The sequence below is a fragment of the Saccopteryx leptura genome, chromosome 3 (assembly GCF_036850995.1).
Source record: "Saccopteryx leptura isolate mSacLep1 chromosome 3, mSacLep1_pri_phased_curated, whole genome shotgun sequence".
NCBI classification, from domain to species: Eukaryota; Metazoa; Chordata; class Mammalia; order Chiroptera; family Emballonuridae; genus Saccopteryx; species Saccopteryx leptura.
Window position 1 is genome coordinate 100,669,463 of NC_089505.1, and position 21,852 is coordinate 100,691,314.

Here is a 21,852-nt window from a genome sequence, read left to right on the forward strand (position 1 = left end):
TATGGACTCCTTAAAGAGGGATATTGTGAAATATCACTTTACGGCAGGACTAACCAACTGTGGCACTACTGACATCTGGGGTTGGGTAATTCCACGTGGTGGGGAGCTGTCGTGTTTAGCAGCACCCCTGGCCTCTACCAATAGATGCTTCTGCCAATAGATAACCCCAACTGTGACAACCAAGAATGTGGACATTGCCTTTTGTCCCCCGGGTTGAGAAAAACTAGTGGATGGTTTACAAGGGGTTTTCATAAACATCCTTAGAAGTAGGAATTCCTATCTAATAGAGGAGAAAGGCAAGGCTCATGGAGAGTGTAAGTTGAAACTGGGTCTTGTAGGTAGCTGTCTCATTTTAAATCTAAGGTTGATTCCACCGTCTCAGAGGCCTCTTGGGACCCCAGCAAGGTCTTTGCTGTTCCATTGTGATGTTCCACTCCACCCCACCCACCGTGTCCCCGTTCCACCCTGTACCTTTCCCCTCTGCCCTGTCCCTGAGGTCCGGCCTGGCTGTGACCCACTGATTGACCTTACTGGTCCAGACCTCAGGCCTGAACACGCCCATCACATTGTCTTCAGCACCTTGAACTCCTCCCCATGCTTGAACACGCTGATGGTGACCTGGCCCGTCTCGGAGCCGTACTTGTTCTTGACAAAGACACCGTAACGGCCGCTGTCTTCACTGTTGACCCTCTCGATGGTGATGGTGACCTCTGACCCCCTCACCTCCATGTGGTAGCGGTCAAGGAAGGTGACAGGCTGGTCATTCTTCAGCCAAGAAATTTCAGGGGCGGGATCTCCTGAGATGACACAGGTCAGACACAGGGTCTGGAAGAACAGGAAGGGAATATGTTCGGTCACCTCCTCATAATGACCCCTGGAGTTCACCTTCACTGCCCCACAGAGAGCCCAGAGCAAGTTGCTCCTTGTGATAAACTCATTCGGTGTGTTTTATTGTATTGCCTAAAGGGATAACACTAAACTGAGAGACATTTTATTTTAACCTCATGTCCTCCACCATCAACTTTTCTACAAGAATACTTACTAGTTAGGAGTTCAGATCATTATTTTTCTGGACCCAGAATGGCCTGAACTTTGTTTTGTTGCTTCCTATTATATATTGTCATGACAATTTTGCTATGCAAAATTGCTTTATATTATTATATTGCTTTAATAAAAATTTTATAATTTGTGTTTGAAAATTCTTGAAAGAGTTCTAAATCAGAGCCCTATCGTGTCATGTCAAACACTCGGAGTCTGGACCTGGGCTGCCTCAGCTCTGCCCCTTTAAGCAGTGTGACCCTGGCTAAGTCCTCTAACCTCTCTGGGCCTCAGTTTCCTCAGCTGTATAGTATGATTAGTAATAATATCCTATTTCATGTAGTTGCCTTGATGATTAAACAAACTAAAATATGTACCACATATGCTATAGTGCCCGACACAAACTAAGCACCATAATAATGTTAGCTATCATTTTCTAGAATATTAGATTTGCATAATTTCAGCCCTGGAAGGCCTTGTAGGGATCATCTAATTGAACTCCTAAAGAAAACTGAAGTTCATAGATGGAAGTCCATGACAGCCAGGGCCAGTAGAGACATCTGGCAGAGCTGGGGCAAGCGCCTGTGGGCCTGACAGCGGGCCCAGGGTCTTTCTTTATACTATGTGTGACCAGTAAGGGGTAGTCACTCAGCCAGGCGTGGGAATCCACAGTGCTACACTGTTTCCTGATTTTTGATGACTGCATGAAGAAACACAGCACGGGATTGCTGGCCATGGGCTGGGGACAGTCAGTACCTTATCCTCCATGATGGTGGCCACATCCGGCAGGCCCCTCACCACCTTGGCGCGATCTGGAAGGGAAAAACGAGACCCCCAGTGATGAATGTTTTCATGCAGATTGCTGCTCAGAAGCAAGTTTCCGCAGAGTTGAGGCTTGTTTTTAAGCAATGCTCCTTTTTCCTACTTTTATCATTTTGGGGTGGATATCTTTTAATTTGTATTGCATGTGTCCTTGCCTTCATAAACGGAAGGTAGGGGACATAATGTGTTTCTGTCATTGACTTGAAGTCATCCTCATGATTGGTGGTACCTGGAGGTGACAATGAGGTGCCCCTCCCCTCCAGAACTGGGAGAAAAGGTAAGTCAGATTGCTCTGAGCCTACACTGGCGAAGTGCACACAGTAGGTGTCGATGAACCAGAGACCTAAGAGAGAGGTCAGGAGAAGTGTGACAGAAGCTTTTGGGATGCTGACTCTGATAAAGGAGGGAACCTGGTGGCTATGTGGGTAGGCCGAAAGTCAATATATTCCTTATGCTGCAATCAAGGCTGTGGGGGCAGGAGGGGTGGACAGCATGAACCCTGCAGCACGGATCAGGGAAGTGCGGAGGGTCTGAGTGGCTGGTGTCAGTCCAGTGGATGTAAGGGGAGCAGGACCCTGAATTGGGGTCGGGGGAGGAGGCCCCCGAGATGGACGCTGCTGAATGTTCCCCTGGCCCTTCATAGCTGGGTGAAATGACCCACTTCCCTGACGCTTGATTCCACAAGCCCCAGTAACCACATAAGGTGAATTAGGCTTCCTTCTGTTAGAGTCCTAGGATACGCATTCCAGGGTGGGAGGGATGTTCTTGCTGGGAAAGTGATTAGGTAGGCGGTGTGATGGGCTTGAGCGCCTCCATGATCACGTCAGCACTCCGCATGGCGAGGGGGTGGGGTCACCTGGCTGCACTCCGCCCACCACGGAGGCCGGCCCCCTGCAAGGACCCCTCACGGCATGGCCTTTTCCAGGTTATATTTGTGAACGCCAAGGCCTGCATTTCCTGCCTAGTGGGGAGACTCAGAGATATCTACATGTAGGGTGAATTTCCCCTTCCCACAAATGACCCCAAGGCTAGTAGAGTTTTAGTTCTACTTCTGTTTCCCAAAGTTGCTCCATTTCCTTTTTGGTCACGTTGTCGGGGCTGCTTGGCTCTGCCACCAAAACCTTTTCCTCATCCAAATTCCTACTTCTGATCTGCTGGGTCAGTGGGCCCACAGAGTCAGTCTCCTAGAACTGGGGGGTTTAGAATGGGCTGGGGCAAACCTGATGAAGTTCTAGTGCATGGACTCGGTGGTGGTGCCCTGGGCAGCTCAGACACCGTGTCACATTCATCTGGGTTTGGGACTGAGTCTTCAATTAGATGAGCCTCTAGTGTCCCAACAGCCAGAACCAGCTTCAGCTTTAAAGTCAACCCTCTCTACACCTCACTCACAGAGGCCAGCCCGGTCATGTTCTTGTCTGACCCCAATGTCTGACCTGCCATTGCACCTGCCATTGCACCTGCCATTGCACCTGCCATTGTACCTGCCATTGCACCTGACATTGTACCTGACATTGCACCTGCCATTGCACCTGCCATTGCACCTGACATTGCACCTGCCATTGCACCTGCCATTGCTCCTGCCATTGCACCTGCCATTGCACCTGACATTGTACCTGACATTGCACCTGACATTGTACCTGACATTGCACCTGCCGTTGCACCTGACGTTGCACCTGACGTTGTACCTGATGTTGTACCTGACGTTGTACCTGCCATTGCACCTGCCGTTGTACCTGACATTGTACCTGACGTTGTACCTGAAGTTGTACCTGACATTGTACCTGCCATTGCACCTGCCATTGTACCTGCTATTGTACCTGACGTTGCCCATGGGCCTGCTCAGCCCTAGGCCCATTTGAGCCTCCACACTCACAGTCTCAGGTACCCTTGGACTCCTGTCTTCATGCCGTCACTGTGCCAGGTCTGTGACAGCTCAGAGCCACATAGACTCCACTGGGACATTCACAGCCTGCCAGGAGGCATAAGCTCCCTGGAAGCTGCCCCCGGCCCAGAAGTGAAAACAGCGGGAGTATTGGGGGACTTACTCTTTTCGATGATGGCCAAGGCTCTGAAAGACAGAAATGAGGAAAGGCTCAAGGCTCCATCAGCAAAGGGACAGTGCTGCCCGGGTGGGGGTGGGGGGGTGACAAGGGAAAGGGAGAACAGGCCAGGGCTCCCAGAAAGGGGTCCTGTGCACAGTTCATGCCACCCAAGGGGCCTCTGACTCACACTGAGAAACACAGAGGAAACTTACTTCAGTCTCTGGTGCTCAGCCATGGCGTCGTCAAAAGCTGTGAGAAGGAAACGGGGAAGGGAGAGGGAGTGTCAGGGCATCTGCCCCTGTGACCACAGGTACTGGGCTCAGCACCGACGGGTCCTCCACTCTTCCCTCCTGGCCCAGTATTCTCTTGGGGCAATATCAGGTTGGGTGGAGGGATGGGAATCCTCCCTGGGGATTTCATGGGGTTTTCGTTGTGGACAGACAGGTGGACAGCTCACCTTGCCCGGAGAGGTCGGTGGTGAGCTGCCGGACTTCCTTCCCAGCACTGATTTCCAGGCTGTATTTGCCCCTGTCTGAGTCTTTGGGATCCAGGATGTGCAGCCAGATCTCATCCAGGGTGGTGCCGGCCCTCATCCGGTCGCCAGTCTCTAGGCGTTTCTCTCTGAAAGTGAAGGCAAATAAATGGTTAACACGACTCAGCCCATGGGTTCTGCTCAGGATGGGTGGTCTGTCTACAGGCCCACAGGCACTCCCTGCCCCCAAACTTCCCTCCTGGGGTTTTGTTTCAGATTCATGAGCTGAGGGTGGTGACCATCCATGAGACATGCTATAATTATTCATCCACACATCCATTCACCATTTCTCCATCTAGCCATTCATTCAGTCATCAAATCCTGTGACACATCAACTATGTGCCTCTGCTGAATCTGTATCTGTGACGTATCCTGCAGGCTGGGAATAGGAGGAAATGGTGCTCCAGGGTCGGTGACAACCAGTCCCTTCCTCACCTCTTCATTCTCCTCATCTTAAACCCTTCCAGGGTTTCTTCTATAATCACTCTCCCCTAGCCCTTAGAAACCATATAAACTATTTTTTTTTTTTAGCTTTAAGTTCATTCCTGGAGACACCTGGCCCATGTCCCCAGGGTTGTGTTGTAAAAGCAATACCTCTGAGCTTCATCACAGGGCTCAGAAACTCTAGAGTAGGAGCTCCATTGTCCTGGAATTCAACTTGGCCCTGGCTCTCACTCATTTGACCAACTTGACTTAAGTCAGTCTAGCCTTCTCCATAGATGGGTGCAGCAATGTCTGCTCCACGAGGCTGAGGTGTGCCACTGACAAGACGCACTGGGAAATTCTGCTCTCAAACTAACTGGGGTCACTTAGTTCATGGCAAGTCCTCATGGATACCTTATTTATCCTGTTTTCAAGCCCTGGCTATCAGTTAGTTGTCAGCCCCACAGTCCTCTCTGCTTGAGCCTGTGTTTGCTGAGGCTGCAAAAACCTACAAGGGCACCATGACCCACCTGATGGTGTTATTTTCTCTAGTTCCTGCACTTTTCCTTCCCCTAGCTCCAAGTACTGCTCTAAGACAATGATCCTTCTGTGGTCATGGATATTCTTGAAAAATAGTCCTACCACCAGGCTACCATCTTCCTTGGGGGGGGGGGTCTCCCTTCTGCTCCCTATTCCTGACTTTCTCTGTAGCAACAGCACCAGTGGGAGTCCCTGTCTGCCGAGCCCTTGGGACCAGGCTGGAGCAGGTGCTGGGCCCCCACTCCCCATAGCCTGGCTAGGGCTCCAGGGTAAAGCCGACCTACTTGTGGAACCAGGTGGTTTTCATATACTCCACGTTGTAGTACTTGACCTTGCTGAAGATCCGGATCCCCTCCTCAGTCCCCTGGATTTTCAGTGGGGTCGCAGATAGGACTGGGGAGGCAGAGGAGAAACATGAGTCTCCCCCAAGCTCCTTTGGGCAGCACATTTTGGGGCCTGCCTGCTTGTCCCTGCTCTTGGGGTACAGTGGGGAATGCGATGTTGTGAAGAGACAGGAGCTTCTCCTCCACTGATCTTTGAGTTTATTTATTTATTTATTAGGAAACTTATTTATTTATTTTTTTTAGAGAGGGGGGAGAGAGAGAGAGAAGGGGGGAGGAGCAGGAAGCATCAACTCCCATATGTGCCTTGACCAGGCAAGTGCAGGGTTTCGAACCAGCAACCTCAGCATTCCAGGTCGATGCTTTATCCACTGCGCCACCACAGGTCAGGCTGATCTTTGAGTTTAGAGACTAAACCCACCCCTGGGAGCCACAGCAGGCGTTAGGTCCCCTGGAAGTTATTTGGCATCAGGGCAGGGTTGGGCAAAGAGAGGGGCTTACTTACTACTAATCCTGCCCAGCTCAGTGAAGACGGCATCCAGGGCTGGAGGAAGAGAAAGAGAATGGTCAGCTGACGTTGGACTCCCCTCTGGATGCACCAGGATGAGGACATCCTTAGAAAGGCTGGTGGAGCTCACGAGCTCCTGCAGGGAGCTCTGCAGGATGACAGCTTGGGGGCTGGAGGAGGTCTGGGGCACTCAGTGATCGATGGGGCAGAGGGCACCACGGATGGAGGACATATGGGCTGGTCTCGCCAGCTGAGCTGACAAGCTAGATGAGGAGTCAGGGGCCCACTGTAGGGCAGAAACATGAACTTGGGCTTTGAGTCTTAAAGCCTGGGCTTGCTGTGTTATGTTTCAGTGAATATGGGCATCACACAGACCAGACCCCTGCCACTGACTAGCTATGCAACATGGGCCAGTCATTTAATCTCTCTGGGTCTCAGTTGCCCCAAGAGACATGGGGATCCCATACATTTCACCCTACAGGTCCTATCGCTGTCTCCTGGTTCCATGTGGTCTCCCCACAGCCCTCCTGGTCCATCTCCAACATAGCCAGCTCCTACCTTCTCCTGTGAGGTCCAGTATGGTATCGTCCTGTCCTCGGTCATCAGAAACCACCGCTCTGTAAACTCCCATGTCCTCCTTGGACGGCTGGGAAGAAGGATGAGTAAGGGCAGGGTCAGCCTGGGCTCTAGGCCAGCCCTAGCTCTCTGTGCGACCTCAGGCAAGACCCTTTGTCTCCCTGGGCCTCAGTTTACCCATCTAGAATGGGTGAGCTCTAAGGCTCCTTCCAGCTCCAGAGCTCCCTGATTCCAGCTCAGGGCTTGTCTGGGTCTGCGGATGTGGGGTGGGGAGCGGAGAGCAGCTGCTCCGAGCAGAGCAGAGGGACCCCTCCTCGTGGAGACTGTCTGAGCCTGGCACGCCCTCCTCCTGAGCTGCCTTGCTTCCTCAGGGCCCCTGGAAGGAGGAACTCCTCCGTGGTTCTCCGGAAGGAAGTGTGCTATTTTGCGCAGGACAAGGGGCTCCTCTTTGGCACATGCTTGTTAACTCCAAAACGGAGCCTGGACCAAAACTCAGTAAACCAATAAAGCAAGGTCCAGAGATCAGAAGTGACCTCTCATTACACAGCGACTCCTTCAGGGCCTGGGACTGACTTATACCCCCCTGTCACCCCCATCAGAGGGCCTCCTGCCCTGACCAATCGATTCTACAGGGTGCTATGGGGCAGCACACGAGACACAGGCATCTCTAAACCTGGCGATCAAAGGGCTGAACCCTAATAGCCCTCTCCTAGGTCCTATTCCTCTGCCCCCAGTGAAGGCCCCAGAGTCCCAGCCACACCCCGGGGAAGGCGGCTGGAGCGACTGCTGACCCCATTCTCTAGCCTTGCACCTTTGTACCTGAGTCCTCAGAGCCTCAGTGGATGCATCTAACATGGCGGCACAGTCTTTGCCCTGGCTATGCTGTGAGGATCAAGGGAAGGAACTCTTTGGAAACCAGAAAGTTCTGCACTGAGGGGCCGGGTGATCATAAGACACAGTAGCTATTAAGCATCTACTTGATTCCATGCCCCGATGACAAAGGCCAACTCGGCATGGGCATCCGGCAGAAGACCTCTGAAGCCACCATTTCCTTCCTAGCCAGCAAACCTGCGTCTGCTCCAGTCCTTCTTGGAGCCCAGCGAGACCACAGAAACCAGGCAAGCATTGAATGCTTGAGAACAAGATGTGGGTTTCTGGCCTTGGCCGGTTGGCTCAGTGGTAGAGCATCGGCCTGGCGTGCAGGAGTCCCGGGTTTGATTCCCGGCCAGGGCACACAGGAGAAGCGCCCATCTGCTTCTCCACCCCTCCCCTTCTCCTTCCTCTCTGTCTCTCTCTTCCCCTCCTGAAGCCAAGGCTCCATTGGAGCAAAGATGGCCCGGGCGCTGAGGATGGCTCTGTGGCCTCTGCCTCAGGCACTAGAGTGGCTCTGGTTGCAACAGAGCAACACCCTAGATGGGCAGAGCATCGCCCCTGGTGGGCGTGCTGGGTGGATCCGGTCGGGCGCATGCAGGAGTCTGTCTGACTGCCTCCCCATTTCCAACTTCAGAAAAATACAAAAAATACAAAAAATAAAAGTTAAAAAAAAAAAGATGTGGGTTTCTATCTTAAACAGGTCACACTCCTCAGAGGCCACGGGGGATGTGGGTGGGTGAACTGAGTTCCAGGTGCCCAGTCTTCCTGTCCTGAAATCCTGGACTGTCAGGGCAGAAGGGACCTTTGAGAGAGCATCCCTTCCAGTCCTCTCAGGTTACAGATGAAAGCTGAGGTCGGAGCGGAACAGTGACTAGCCCAAGGCCACATAGTGGCAGGGCCAGGACTAGAGTCCAAACACAAGGAAATATCAGTATTTACCGATCCTGTCTTTATTTAAAAATCTGGAGCTTTTTTTTTTTTTTGGTATGAATTTTGAATTTTATAAATATTGCATGAAATGTCATTTATCTTTGGTGACTGAGTATTTAGTGCCCCTGATGGTGTGTACCTATGGGGCATGCCCCACTTGCTTCCCACCAGTCCTGGCTGGCTCCTGGCTCCCCACCCAGTGCTCCTGGCACTGGCCGGAGGGCGTGAGCCCGGAGGTGGAGCCGCACATACCTCCTCGATGCAGAGGAGCCCCGCTCCTGTCTGCGGGTCGTACTGACCGTCCGGCGCCTCCTTCTTCTGGAAGAACCACTGGAAGCGGGTTTCCTTCTTGGTGTTGGTCACCTGAGGAAAGTGGAGAATGAGACTCCAGCAGGTTTCTTCTTTTTAAGTAAAAACTCAGCTCATCAGAACTTTTTTTTTTTTAAACAAATGGAACATCCCCTTCCCATGCACATGCACAACCTCACCATAATTCTCAGCCGTCTTCTTCCTCACACCTATGTCTCTGCCGGCTTCTGAAGTCTGCACTGTTGCTAATGGTGTGCCTCTGCCTCTTGATCCCTTCCCTACTCTATTTTTCCTTGTAAATGCAAATGCATCTTAGAGTCAAGTTAGATGTCACCTCCTTCAGGAAGCCTTCCTTGAATCACCCCAGAGTGCCTCCATCATGATTAATCAACTTCTTGCAGATGTTTCGACCACAGCAGGAGGCATGCTGTTTTCCAAGGATCCTGATTTGGACCCATGGCCTCCTAGAAGCCTAACGAGCCCACTTCTTCCTCCTTGTATGCCCAATGCATTGCAGTTGGTGCACAGTAGGTGCTTTGACTTTGCTGAATGGATATGCTTCTGGGAGAGTGCCCTCCCCCACCCTACCCTCCCCCAGCTCCCTAGAGAGGCAGCAGGGTGCTGAGAAGGAGCACCACTTTGCAGTCAGACAGGCTCTAGGCTCCACCTCTTGATCTTCAGCTATTTCCCCATTTGTGTTCTAATCTGTCAAGTGGGAATAATAATAATGCCTAACTCACAGATGCCCATGAGGTAGATGAAATTAACCAGTGCTCTGAAGTACTGAGCAGGGAGTCTGGCAAGGCTGTCAATAGATACCAGGGAACTCCCTTGCTCTCAGACCCTTGGCCCCAAAGAACCGCAATCCGGTGCAGCTTGAAGATCTAGTTCAAGGCTGACCCAACTCACACTAATTCTTCTCCCTGGGCTCTGTGAAGGTTGGCTTTGCTCTCTGGTTAAAGCGGTCTCCCTGGGGCTACTTCCGAGGTGTGGGATCAGCCTAGCACAGGGCATTGATTTTGGGGGAGCAGGGCAAGTAGAGCCACCAGGCTTGGGGACAGATATCGCCCCAGGGGCCCTGAGGGCAGGGCTGGAAGCAGGGACAAGGATTTGCCTTGCATGTCAGCAGCACTTGGCAGTCCTCTGTGACCTTCCACTGTAAGAACTCCTCGAAATAGGGACCTGCAAGAGCAAAACAAACATGCCCACCGGTCAGAGCTCCGGGCTCAACCAGGGCGCCACGTGGTGATGGGACAAGGAAAGCCAGCTGGAGTGGGGGCAATGGGTGCCCCGCTGGGCCCCTCTGACTGTGCACCCACCAGGGCAGCGGCTGGGGTGAGGCAAGGGAGGTGCCTAGGGCGCAAAATTTAAGGACGCACTCACTCTCCTGCTTGGCAAGTGCTGTTTCTCTGGCACAGGGACAGAGCTGGATTGAACTGCAGTGGCCTCCCCGGGGACCCCACAGGGGAGAGGTTCGATTAACCCACTAGTCCAGAGTTCCCCAGCACTGACCCCTGGCCTGGTGGCTGAGGCCTTTGAACTTCACCCCAGCAACTCTTACCCTGCTTTCTCTTCCAGTCTCTTCTCTTAGCATCTGCCTTCCTCAGAAGTTTGTCAAAATCTGTGAACACACAGGGAGGGATGCATATTAGCCAAGAGGAACTCCGGCCCAGAGAGGGGCATCAAGGTGGACGGAAGACCCCAGAGCCGAGCGTGGAGGCCGGGTGCGTGCGGCGGGCGCTGCTGACCGTCGTCCACCAGTGCCAGGGTGATCTGGTTTTTGGCTTTTCCGTCTTGGAGCTGAGCAGTGTACGACCCTTTGTCATCCTCTGACAAGTTCTGGATGATCACTTCCACCAGGCCCTTCTCTCGGTCAAAACTGATCTTGCGGTTCTGCAGAGAACAAACCCCGAGAATCATTCTGCCCTTTCTAACCCCAGGGAATGTGCACTTGTGGGGCACAGATTGGGGTGCAGTTGGACTTGGGGGTGATGCGCAGAGTTAGAAGGCTTCAGAGAAGGGGAGGGAGCCCTGGGTCACCCTCTGCTGCATATAGAGGGGATTCTCCCCACACTCAGAGTCTTGAGCGCTTCTGTTAATTGCAATTAATAATAAGTAAGGTGACCAATCGTCCTCCTTTAGGGAGGACAGTCCTTCTGTAAGTTCCGTCCTCCCTTGAAAACTGTCCTCCTATATGTCCTCCTTTTTGATATTGGAAGATTAATCTGTAAATGTTCATATTTGATTGATGCAGAGTTGATCCATTGTGTGTGATGTGATGTATTTGTATCTAAATGAGTACTTTTTTCTTACAATTATTATTAAAAATTAATAGGCATGCAAGCATAATTACAATATAAAATATTACAAATGTCTTTATTATACATTTATTATATTATAGTGTATTATTGTTGCAATGAATAAAATGTTTCTTTTATTTACGATATTGTTTTCTTCAATTTGTTTTTATCCTCCTTTTCATTGTAAAAAAGTTGGTCATCTTATAATAAGTCCCAATCCCTACTGTGCCACTTTTATTTTTGTTATTTTCCTCTTTTCCATAAAAGTATAAGGAATAATATTTAAAAAGCCTGTCCATTTGCTACCCAGAATTAACACTTATTTATATTTTGTCACTTTTCTAACAGTTTTTGAATGTTTTCTGCATTTAGAACCTTATTCCCTCTAGCCTTATTTGTGTATGTGGTTTGAGGGAGATTTCTAGTTTTTTTTTATTTTTATTTTTTACAGAGACAGAGAGAAAGAATCAGAGAGAGGGATAGACAGGGACAGACAGACAGGAACATAGAGATGAGAAGCATTAATCTGTAGTTTTTTGTTGCGAGACCTTAGTTGTTCATTGATTGCTTTCTCATATGTGCCTTGACCCTGGGCCTTCAGCAGACCGAGTAACCCCTTGCTCAAGCCAGTGACCTTGGGTCCAAGCTGGTGAGCTTTTGCTCTAACCAGATGAGCCCGCGCTCAAGCTGGCGACCTCGGGGTCTTGAACCTGGGTCCTCAGCATCCCAATCCAACGCTCTATCCACTGCGCCACCACCTGGTCAGGCGGGAGATGTCTAGTTTTATTTTATATTTCTGTCATGGCCACTGATAGTCCCAACTTAGAGACTAGACTCCCCAACACTTCCTCTGCCATGTGCCAAGGTCATGCTTAATAGTTAAGCAGAACATTCAAATCTATTTTCTGCCTGACCAGTTGGTGGTGCAGTGGATAGAGCATCGGACTGGGATGCAGAAGACCCAGGTTCGAGACCCCAAGGTCGCCAGCTTGAACGTGGGCTCATCTGGTTTGAGCAAAGCTTACCAGCTTGGACCCAAGGTTGCTGGCTCGAGCAAGGGGTTACTTGGTCTGCTGAAGGCCCGCAGTCAAGGCACATATGAGAAAGCAATCAATGAACAACTAAGGTGTTGCAACGCGCGACGAAAAACTGATGATTGATGCTTTTCATCTCTCTCTGTTCCCATCTGTCTATCCCTCTCTCTGACTCTCTCTCTGCCCCTGTAAAAAAAAAAAATCTATTTTCTCATTTGGTCCTCCTGACTCTGAGACAACCAGCCCATTGTACAGATGCAGAAATGGAGGCACACAGAGGTGAAGGGTCCTACCCAAGGGCACACAATGGATGGAGGATGATATATGAGTCTCGTGACATCTAGCCCTGAGCTCTTTCTCTTTTGTCAGAATGAGCGCCCTCTTTATAGCACAGTTTCTGATGATGATAACATTTACAAATAATATGATCTCATGATAGATTCTCTCATGAGATTGAAATGATCATATTTGTAGGTAAAAACAATTGAATATGGGCAGCTCGTGTGGGTCAACTAATAAAAAGTAATGGAATACCACAACTGTAATAATAATAAGAAATAAAAATAATATGATTTTCAATATTCAGGTGCTTCGATATACTCACTCATATGGCACTGATCTAAATGAATTGGTTTGAATTTAATAGAATAAAAGCAAAAAGATAAAAATAATTCAGCACAAGAACAAGAAAATGAATAACAGAACATAGATGAAGGGTCTACTTGAGTGAAAACTCTATTCAGTGTATGTATATTAAAACTGCAAAAATACTCTATATCTCAGAGTTAGGGTCTAGGCTTGAATAATTATAAGCACGAACGTAGATATTTTCATCTGAAAACTGTCTGGCGGGACAGTCAAATACTATAGTAGGTGTGGGAAATTCTTTGTGGGATTGTGCCTCGCACTGGCGGGCATCTACCATCCTTGCCATTTGTCCCCCAGAGACTGAGAATCAGATGTCTCCATACCCACCCCATCATCGTGACAGCCAAAGCACATGGCCGTTCCTGAAATGCCCACGAGGGGGCGCTGCTGACCTGTGGGGAACCACTGCTGGGAGAAGCCAAGTGGACTGGGCAGGGAACCTCACTTAGGAATCTGAGTCTCAGTTACCGGTGAGCTGAAGATCTCCTTCTGGTTGAAGATTAGGTGCAGCTCAGCAGCCGGAGATAACTTTTCTACTTCCAGCCAAAGTCGCACCTCTCCTTGCTCGAGGATCTCAACGTTCCAGCCGGAGATCAGTTTGATCACTGGGAGGCACAGGGCAGAGGACAGGAAGGAGTGGGTGGGGCCCCTTTCTCCCTTCCTTACTCAGACCAGCCGCACCCTGAGCACACCATTGACATTATGTGCAAAGTGCTTGAGTGTTTGAAGGCGACATGACTGGGCTGGGGGTCAGAGGGGGGTTTATGCAAGCTCACTCAAGAGTGAATTCATTTTAGGGAAGTGTTTATTCTTCCCACGCCTGGAGGTCATCATGCTTTGTACCCAGGTTAGACACCAATCCCTTCCCCAGGACTTTCAAAAACATGAATGTCCAGGCTCAGGCCCTGAGGTTCTGATTTGTCTGGGGCGTGGCCTGGCCATCGGGATTTTGAAAAGCTCCTGGGGTGATTCCAGTCTGCACCCGAGTTTATGACCCCTGCACGTTACTAGCCAGGGAGGGAAGCAGAGGTTTAGGTGATCCAAAATCCAATTAAGAAGAAACACCCACTCTGCCTTCCCTTGTACCCCCTTTCCAGCCTGCTGGCTTCCTCTTCCATCTCATGGACTGCTGACGCCCTGGATCTCTGGCCCTCCAGCCCCATGATGCCCCCACCCTCTGCTCCTTCACCCCCACCCCCCAGCTAGTTTTTGGCTTTTGCTGACTCAGCTTTCCTCCAAACACCTCAGGAAGTGCCTGAGGATTGCTTACCTGGATTTCTGATCTCATGACTCAACTTCTTCAGCTTGTCCAACTCTGGGCCAGGGAGGAACAAAGAGGAAACCAAAGAGAATGAACTACCTGGGCCAGTGGGGTCACTGGGAGCCTTCCTAGGGCCTATGCTGGGGGAAGTCCTGAGAGACACTCCCCTCAATCTGGGTCACTTGCAACACAGGGTTGATGATGAGCACCGTGGGCCTTGGCCCTGGGGCACTGAGGGGGGTGTGGAGGGCTGCTGCAGGCCACCTGGAGATCAAGTGCCACTTCCCCAGGGAAGCTCCTACTATGTGCCAGGCACAGCATGATCTCACTAGTCCTCACATAATGCTAGGAGGTGAGCATTACTGTCCACCTCTGACTACTCCAGGCCCACTGGTTTCTGAGCCTTATTCTTAACCCACTGTAATAGCCTCTGAGGCCTGGCCCCAATACTGAACACTTGAGTCTAGAGTCTCTAGGGCAGTTCTGCAGAGTGCTGTCTTATTTGCTAACTGATTCTTTAGGTCGGGTTTGTCTCTTCTGCCAATTGAGCGCTGGGTCTACATGAGTGTCTGGCACAGAGTAGGTGCTCAATAAATCTGTGTTGCATGGATGGAGTGGGAGGAGCAGAGCCTATCTCATTTTTCCTTGTAAGCCCCAGAGTCTTTAGCATGATGAGTCTCGACTCAAGAATTCAGTCAAAACAAAACAAATCAAAACACCCCATCCCTTTTGTTGATGGCTTTAGTTTGCAAAGACTCATCTAAGCGTATCTGTGTAACACTGTTGTAGTTGAGGCCCAGAAAGGTGACATGACTTGCTCAAGGTCAAACAGCCATGAAACTGCAGAATTGTAAGCGAGTCTGCTTGGCTTCTGCCTCTTAACAAAATCAGAGGACCCCCTGCACAGCAGCAGGGAAGACTGTCCCTTAGTTGCTATGGAGACAGCGAAACTGAGTCTTGTCAGTCATTGGCACTGATTTTAGTTCTGTTTAAATCATCAAACATGGATGACCCTGTAGACATGGCATCTACTCTCTGGTTTGTCATAGTCCCCACCGCTCCCTATTGCCATTCTCACTCCTCTGATGAAATGTGTGTGTCATATGTTTTTAGCCTGCAGAAAGAAGTGAAATAATTCTGGTACCTTTGCTTTTATCAAAAGCAGAAAAAGGAAAGAGACAAGAAGAATGTGAACTCCAGCAGGTAGGGAGTTTTGCCATTGAGTTCATAGATGTAATCCTGGGACCGTATCTGGCATATGGTAGGTGCTCACTAGATACTTATTAATTGACTGGCTGGCTGAATGGGTGAGTGAGGATCTACTTCTCTGGAAATTGCTGCTTTGCTAATTTTTGTTGCTTTTTGCCCGCCTCTGGGGGCCTGTCGGTCCTGGCTTGTCTCTCCGGGGAGGCGGCAGTGGCACAGGGGCATTACCGTCCTCAGTCAGTGTGTGGCTCGCTGAGATGTCCTCATCAGCATCGGTGACCACCACCGAGTAGGTGCCCAGATCCTCGAGGCTCGGTTCTGTCAGGATGACCTTGGACCTGGCACAGAGAGGAGAGCTGATGATGCTCACGAGGGGCCTTGTGCCCTGGAGGCCGGGGGGCGGGAGGCCTCTTCCAGCTTTGGAGCCCTGCAGCCCTACTCCAGACCCTGGCCAAGCTGCAAAGCAGGGGTGGCTGCCTCCTCACACCTCCTTGGGGGTCCCCTGACCAGGGCAGCTCTGGCCTGACGCCTCCAATGGCCCCTGTTAGCGGGCTGTCTGGCACAGGGTCTCTTACTGGCTGCACTGCCCCGTCTCTCCCTCCGGGGCTCCAGTCGTCAGCTCTATCCCGTGCTGGACAGGGCTGAGGCCACGAGCTGCTGGGGGTGGAGAGTGAGACTTGGCGGCATTTGACAGGGACCCTTGTGGCCATCTGTTCCCAACCCCTTTCTACAAATGAGCTGACACCGAGCCCAGAGATGTTCCGAGAACAAGTCCCTGGCTCCCAGTCTGGCAATCAAGTCCTGAGTGTCTCCTTAGAAGCACATGTAGTTGCTTATGGAAAACAACGCCAAAGGAAGGTTGTCACTGCAGCCCCTTAAATGCACTGCTCCCTCACTTCTCCCTTAGGTGACAGTCAACATCCTTCGTAAGAGACAAGCAGCCCCTCTCAGGCCAATCCATTATCTGTGGGTCCTGCTGGGTGGTCCCACCCACGAGCTCTGCAGACTCATCTGACGACACTTGGGACCAGTGGGCTGGCTGTGCCCCCCTCCCTTCACTCACTTGTTAGCCTCCTCTGTGATCTTGACCCTCCGGGGGTCCAGCGGGCCCTTGTAGTCCTTGGACCACTGAAACTCTGAGGAGTCGGGGGCTTCGGGGGCTTCAAAAGCCAAGTAGATAAAGCCTTCTTCATCCACACCGACCTTTATCTCTGGGGCATCTGGGGACGAAATCCAACAGAGGGCACTGGATGTTTATAAATAAAGCAGACACGACCCTCCCCTGCTTAAACTCTCCGATGCCTGCCTATTTTACTTGAATAAAATAACAACCCCAGACTCCTTGCTGTGGCTTCTGAGGCCTTGCATGATCTGGCTCCTTCTCAGCTCAAATGTCACCTCCTCAGAGAGGCCCTCCCTGACCACCCCCATTAAAGTCACCCTCACCCCACCACATCACCCTGCTTTATTTCCCTTATAGCATTTATCCCTGTCTCCTTCAGGGCACTGGCTGCTTGTTTACTGCCCATCTGTACTGCTGCTCCCCCGCACCAGAGCAGGGACCCTGCTTTCTCATCCCTTCAGACAGAAGAGATGCTCATCACTTGGGATTCCATAGAAATAAATGGAACGGGGGAGGGGAGAGAAACAGGCAGGAAGAAAACGCTGGGAGAGGTGTGGAGTGGCGGTGGGGGGCAGGGCCCAGCAGGTCCTGTCCTTCTGTAAATCCCCGAGCTGCCCTGGCCCCCTCTGGGCCCCGCCTCGATGGCACAGCCCAGTGGTGATGCTGGTACTCTCCGCCTGCCCCTACCTGGCTTGTCCTCCAGGAGTATGGGGTCAGTGGGCATGGACGGTTGTCCTGGACCTGCCGAATTCACAGCCTGCACCTGGAACACATAACTCTTCCCCGGCTGCAGGTCAGAGATCTGGGGGTGGGAGTGGGGGAGGGAGGCAAGAGTGAGCACTGAGGACAGCGAGGACTACCCTTCTTGAAACCCTGGTCAGGCGGTGCTGGGAACCACTCATTTGTGGAACCCCTAGGAAGGCGCAGGCTGCCCTGGGGGTGGGGACAGGCTTGGAGAGCACTGCTCTCCTGACTTCAAGTTTTTTAGGAGGTCTCCGCATGGGGATTAGCTCCATGCCTGTGGCGCCTGGAACTCCATGGGCTCGGAGCTTAACTCGTCGTCTATCCTCCAAAATTGCCCTTCCTGCACCCCCATCTTTCCTCCATGTATCACCCCGGGGAGAAGCCCGGGGATCACCTTCGACATCTTTTTCTTGAGCCCTACATATGCAATCACCAAGTTCCCATTTGATTTCTCTGATGTTTCCTTTTTTTTTTTTTAAGCGATAGAGACAGAGAGAGGGACAGATAGGGACAGACAGGCAGGAACAGTGAGAGGTGAGGGTGAGAGGTGAGAAGCATCAATTTTTTGTTGCAGCTCCTTAGTTCATTGATTGCTTTCTCATATGTGCCTTAACCGGGAGTACAAGCAAGTGACCCCTTGCTCAAGCCTGTGACCTTGGGCTTCAAGCCAGCGGCCATGGGGTCACATCTATAATCTCACGTGACCCTATGCTCAAGCTGATGAGCCTGCACTCAAGCTGGTGACCTTGAAGTTTCGAACCTAGGTCCTCTGCGTCCCAGTCTGATGCTCTATCCACTGTGCTACCACCTGGTCAGGCTCCCTAATGTTTCTTTCTTTCTTTTTTTTTTTTTTTTACAGAGACAGAGAGAGAGAGTCAGAGAGAGGGACAGACAGACAGGAACGGAGAGAGATGAGAAGTATCAATCATTAGTTTTTTGTTGTGACACCTTAGCTGTTCATTGACTGCTTTCTCATATGTACCTTGACCGCGGGCCTTCAGCAGACCGAGTGACCCCTTGCTCGAGCCAGCGACCTTGGGTCCAAGCTGGTGAGCTATTGCTCAAACCAGATGAGCCCGCGCTCAAGCTGGCGACCTCGGGGTCTCGAACCTGGGTCCTCCGCATCCCAGTCCGACTCTCTATTCACTGCGCCACCGCCTGATCAGGCTGCCTGATGTTTCTTGAATGTGGCCGCTCCTCCCCATGTCCCAGCCACGACCTCCATTAAAGCTTTCTGTCTCCTCTCATGGATGGTCCAACAGCTTCCCACAAGTAACATCTCTGCCTCTAGATCCTTCTTCCTGATCTAGCTTTCCCTCTGCCAATCTTTCCAAGATACCAGTCTGATTGTGCTTAAGTCTTTCCGTGGCCTTCAGGGTAAAGTTCAGATTTTGAGGTGTAGTACCTGAACTCCCCTTAATGTAACCTTGGTCTCTGCCCTCCTCCTCCTCTTTGTGCCCCCTTCATTCCATGACTCCCTCAGGGCCCTCAGGGTTATCACGTCGTTTCATGCCTCCCTGCCTTTGCCTCCGCTGAGCCCTCTGCCTGGAACGTCCCCCACTCCCATCCCCAACTCATCCTTGACCTCTCAGCTCGGGCAGAGGCAAGGATTCTGGGAAGGTCCCTGACCTTCCTCCTTGGAGCTCCCAGAATCCCCCAGACGCCCCTCCATTACAAAATAGACGGTATTGTAATTGCCTGTTATCCAAGGACGGTTACGTCTAGGACCTGGTTCCAGGCCTGGCACTAAGTAGGTGTCAAGAAGTATTTAGTGAATGACTGAGTGAGTGAGTGCCAGCCAACCATCCACACGCAGAAACGGTGCCAAGTCACCGAGTCCTGCCCCACCCTGGCCTGGGCCAGCTTATGAGGCCGGGTGTGTGTGTGTGCAGAGAAAGATCCACATGGAGCGGCTCTCTCCGTCTCAGGCCAGCTGTCCGGCACTGGCCGGCTCTCTGCAGGGGGCCTGGCCCTGTGGGGGCAGCAAATGCAGAACAGAATCTCAGAGCATTCCATAGGCCGAGACTTGTCCTCCCTGATTCCGTCTTAGATGGCCTTACTGTAATTATTTTTCAAATGAAAGTATTTTTTATTTTTTTCTGGTTATAAAAGAAATGCATGCTTGTTGGGGAAAATATTAAAATGATTGAGAAGAAGATAAAACAAAGGGCTGAACCAGAATTAGCAGTTTTGTAATAACCCATTCAGACTTTAAATGCACATAATCCATGTAGAAACACGACATGTGCCGTATTTCATTATTTTAATGTCTTAGTCTTTCCACACTGTTCTGGGCTTTGCCAGCCTGCCTTCTTTTCTCTTGGTGCCAACTAACAGAATGCTTATGAGTGGTCTTGAACACCGCGCACCGCGCCTGCTGGTGGAAGACCCCTTCAGGAAAATGAGTTGGAGAAATACAGTCCCTCCTTCCCCAGACTGCAGCAAACAGAACCTAATCCACATCACGGACCTGTCCTCACAAATGCGTCTTAGACAAGGGAGGCCCGTGAGACACGCTGGCTTCAGAGGTGGACACCACGGCCTGAGAAAGTGGCCCAGGTGATCTGGAGTCTGTGGTCCCGACTGATTGTCTTAGTCATTTGTGTCCTCTAAGAATGTTTCAACCTACATCTTTGTTTTCTGTGCCAGACACCTGTTAGTCGTCTTTGTTAGGCTGGGGGAGGATTGAGTGTGTCTTTCTTTCTCCTATAAGTGTGGAAGTGGAAACAACATCACAGGTGAATACAACCAATGCTTCTGCCAGATTTCTTATTTATCCAAAGAGTTTTTGTTTCTTATTTAAGTTAAGAAACATATACCTGCATATACGGTTTGTTGATATGTACTATGTGTACTATGACATACATATATTATGTTATCTAACACATGCATCTCCTATTCTGTATTCTGCTTTTTTCTTAGCCACACATAATGGCTATGTGTTCATGTCAATATGCACATGTACATCTGCCGTGTTACCCTGTTGCCACTCCTTAAGCCACTTAGTCTTTATGCTCCCTGGCGCAGGATTCCACTTTAAGGATGCACTAAGATTTATTGAAATAAACCCTTTGGTGGACATTTAAGTTGTTTCCAACTTTTCTTTTATGAACTAAGCAACAATGAACATTGTTATCCTTTGATCTTTGCACACTTGCTTAACCATTTCTCTACAATTCAATCCTTGGAGCAGAATTCCCGGTTCCAGGGATGAGCATATCCAAATGCTGATATACTTCACAACAATAAGTCAGTTTTTAGGGAGGATGCTGCTCAGAGTGGAGCGGGTTAAGTCTACCAGCCAGCCAAACCTGCTACCAATTCACTGGGTGACCCTGGGCAAGCCACTCTCCCTCTCTGGCTCTCTGCTGCCCTTAAGGGAGGGCAGTACTCCCTGAGGGTCTTTCTAGCTCTCATGTGCTGTAGTCCTGCCATGTCCAGTGGCAGGGGAGGCTCAGGGTGTGTTAGAGAGTAAAGGGGCAGAACTCACCCTCAGGTGGGTGCCAGAGATGGGGTCTGGGGTGACTGGCTTCCATTGCCCAGAGCCTTCCTCCTGGAAGCTGATGCGGTAGCCTGTGACTGGCGTGGCCCCTGTGTACACTGGGGGCTCCCACTTCAGCATCAGGGAGGTGGCCCGCACCTCGATTGCCTGCACGTCGTATGGAGGACCTGGGGGAGATGACATAAAGGAGCTGGGCAGCCAGGCAACCAGGTAATGAGCAGGGTGGTCAGTCAGCAAGTCTGTCAATCATTCAGTTTCAACCAAGCCTGGAAGCACCTGTTCTGGGCATAGCCAGGGACCTGGCCGGCCTTGGTATCATGACAAAGGTTGGTCTGGGCCTGAAATAGGGTTAGACCCTCCCATTTCCGTGACAGACAGCATGAATCCATCTAACGTCTTTATCGTTTCAGTGTTTAGTGGAGGGACTAAGGGTGTGACCTCCAGAATCAGGTTACCGGGGCTTATGTCTCAGCTCAACTCTTTCAGGCTATGGAGACTCTAGGCAAGTTACTTAGCCTCTGCATTCCTATTTTCTCATCTGTAAAATGGGGATAATAATAGTTCTTATAATATAGTGGCGTTGTGAGCATTAATGACATAATTTATGGAATGTGTAATACCCAGTAAATATTAGTTGTTTATAATTGTTGACTAAAGCATCACACATACTAATTATCTGCCACTCAGGTAAAGGTTTTGTGTAGAAAACAGAACTGAGCTGAACAGAACGGTGGAGGGTTGTGATCCTTCCTTCCTGGGGGCAGGTGAGAAGCTCATTTGTGAGGAAGCTAACAGGGCTGTGGGAGTGGTACGTAGGGTGACCAGCCCTCCTTGTTTGTCCAGGACTTTCAGCAGTAAAATCAAACTGGGCAAACTGGGATGAGTTGGTCACCCTAGCAGTGTGCTTTTGTGGTTTGAGATAAATCTGTGGTTAGATTCAGAGGTCAGGTGATGTGTTGAACTAGAAGATAGTTTGTGTTGGGGTACAGGGCCAGTTGATGGTCAAGGTCAGGGGTCCTTTAAGGCAGCGCTAAGACTGTCTGTGTCAGGCCCTGGCTGCTTGGCTCAGCGGTAAAGCATCGGCCCAGCATGTGGAAGTC

General features: G+C 50.7%; 1 protein-coding gene across 2 annotated transcripts in view; it reads right to left on the reverse strand.

Annotated features, from left to right (window-relative positions):
* Positions 1–213: 213 nt before the first annotated feature.
* The window catches only part of MYOM3 (myomesin 3), a 52,041-nt gene continuing 30,402 nt past the window's right edge, over positions 214–21,852 (reverse strand). For both annotated transcript variants that reach the window (XM_066375432.1, XM_066375433.1), the window contains exons 20-37: positions 20,741–20,919; positions 17,194–17,308; positions 16,447–16,603; positions 15,612–15,721; positions 14,187–14,231; positions 13,385–13,521; positions 10,683–10,827; positions 10,496–10,555; positions 10,049–10,116; positions 8,878–8,988; positions 6,805–6,892; positions 6,244–6,282; positions 5,682–5,790; positions 4,360–4,523; positions 4,115–4,151; positions 3,906–3,928; positions 1,795–1,850; positions 214–825 (exon numbers count right to left, since the gene is read on the reverse strand). In XM_066375432.1, the coding sequence (XP_066231529.1) occupies positions 562–825; positions 1,795–1,850; positions 3,906–3,928; positions 4,115–4,151; positions 4,360–4,523; positions 5,682–5,790; positions 6,244–6,282; positions 6,805–6,892; positions 8,878–8,988; positions 10,049–10,116; positions 10,496–10,555; positions 10,683–10,827; positions 13,385–13,521; positions 14,187–14,231; positions 15,612–15,721; positions 16,447–16,603; positions 17,194–17,308; positions 20,741–20,919 (1,907 nt within the window). In that variant the 3' untranslated portion in view covers positions 214–561. The remainder of the gene's footprint in view (positions 826–1,794; positions 1,851–3,905; positions 3,929–4,114; positions 4,152–4,359; positions 4,524–5,681; positions 5,791–6,243; positions 6,283–6,804; positions 6,893–8,877; positions 8,989–10,048; positions 10,117–10,495; positions 10,556–10,682; positions 10,828–13,384; positions 13,522–14,186; positions 14,232–15,611; positions 15,722–16,446; positions 16,604–17,193; positions 17,309–20,740; positions 20,920–21,852) is intronic.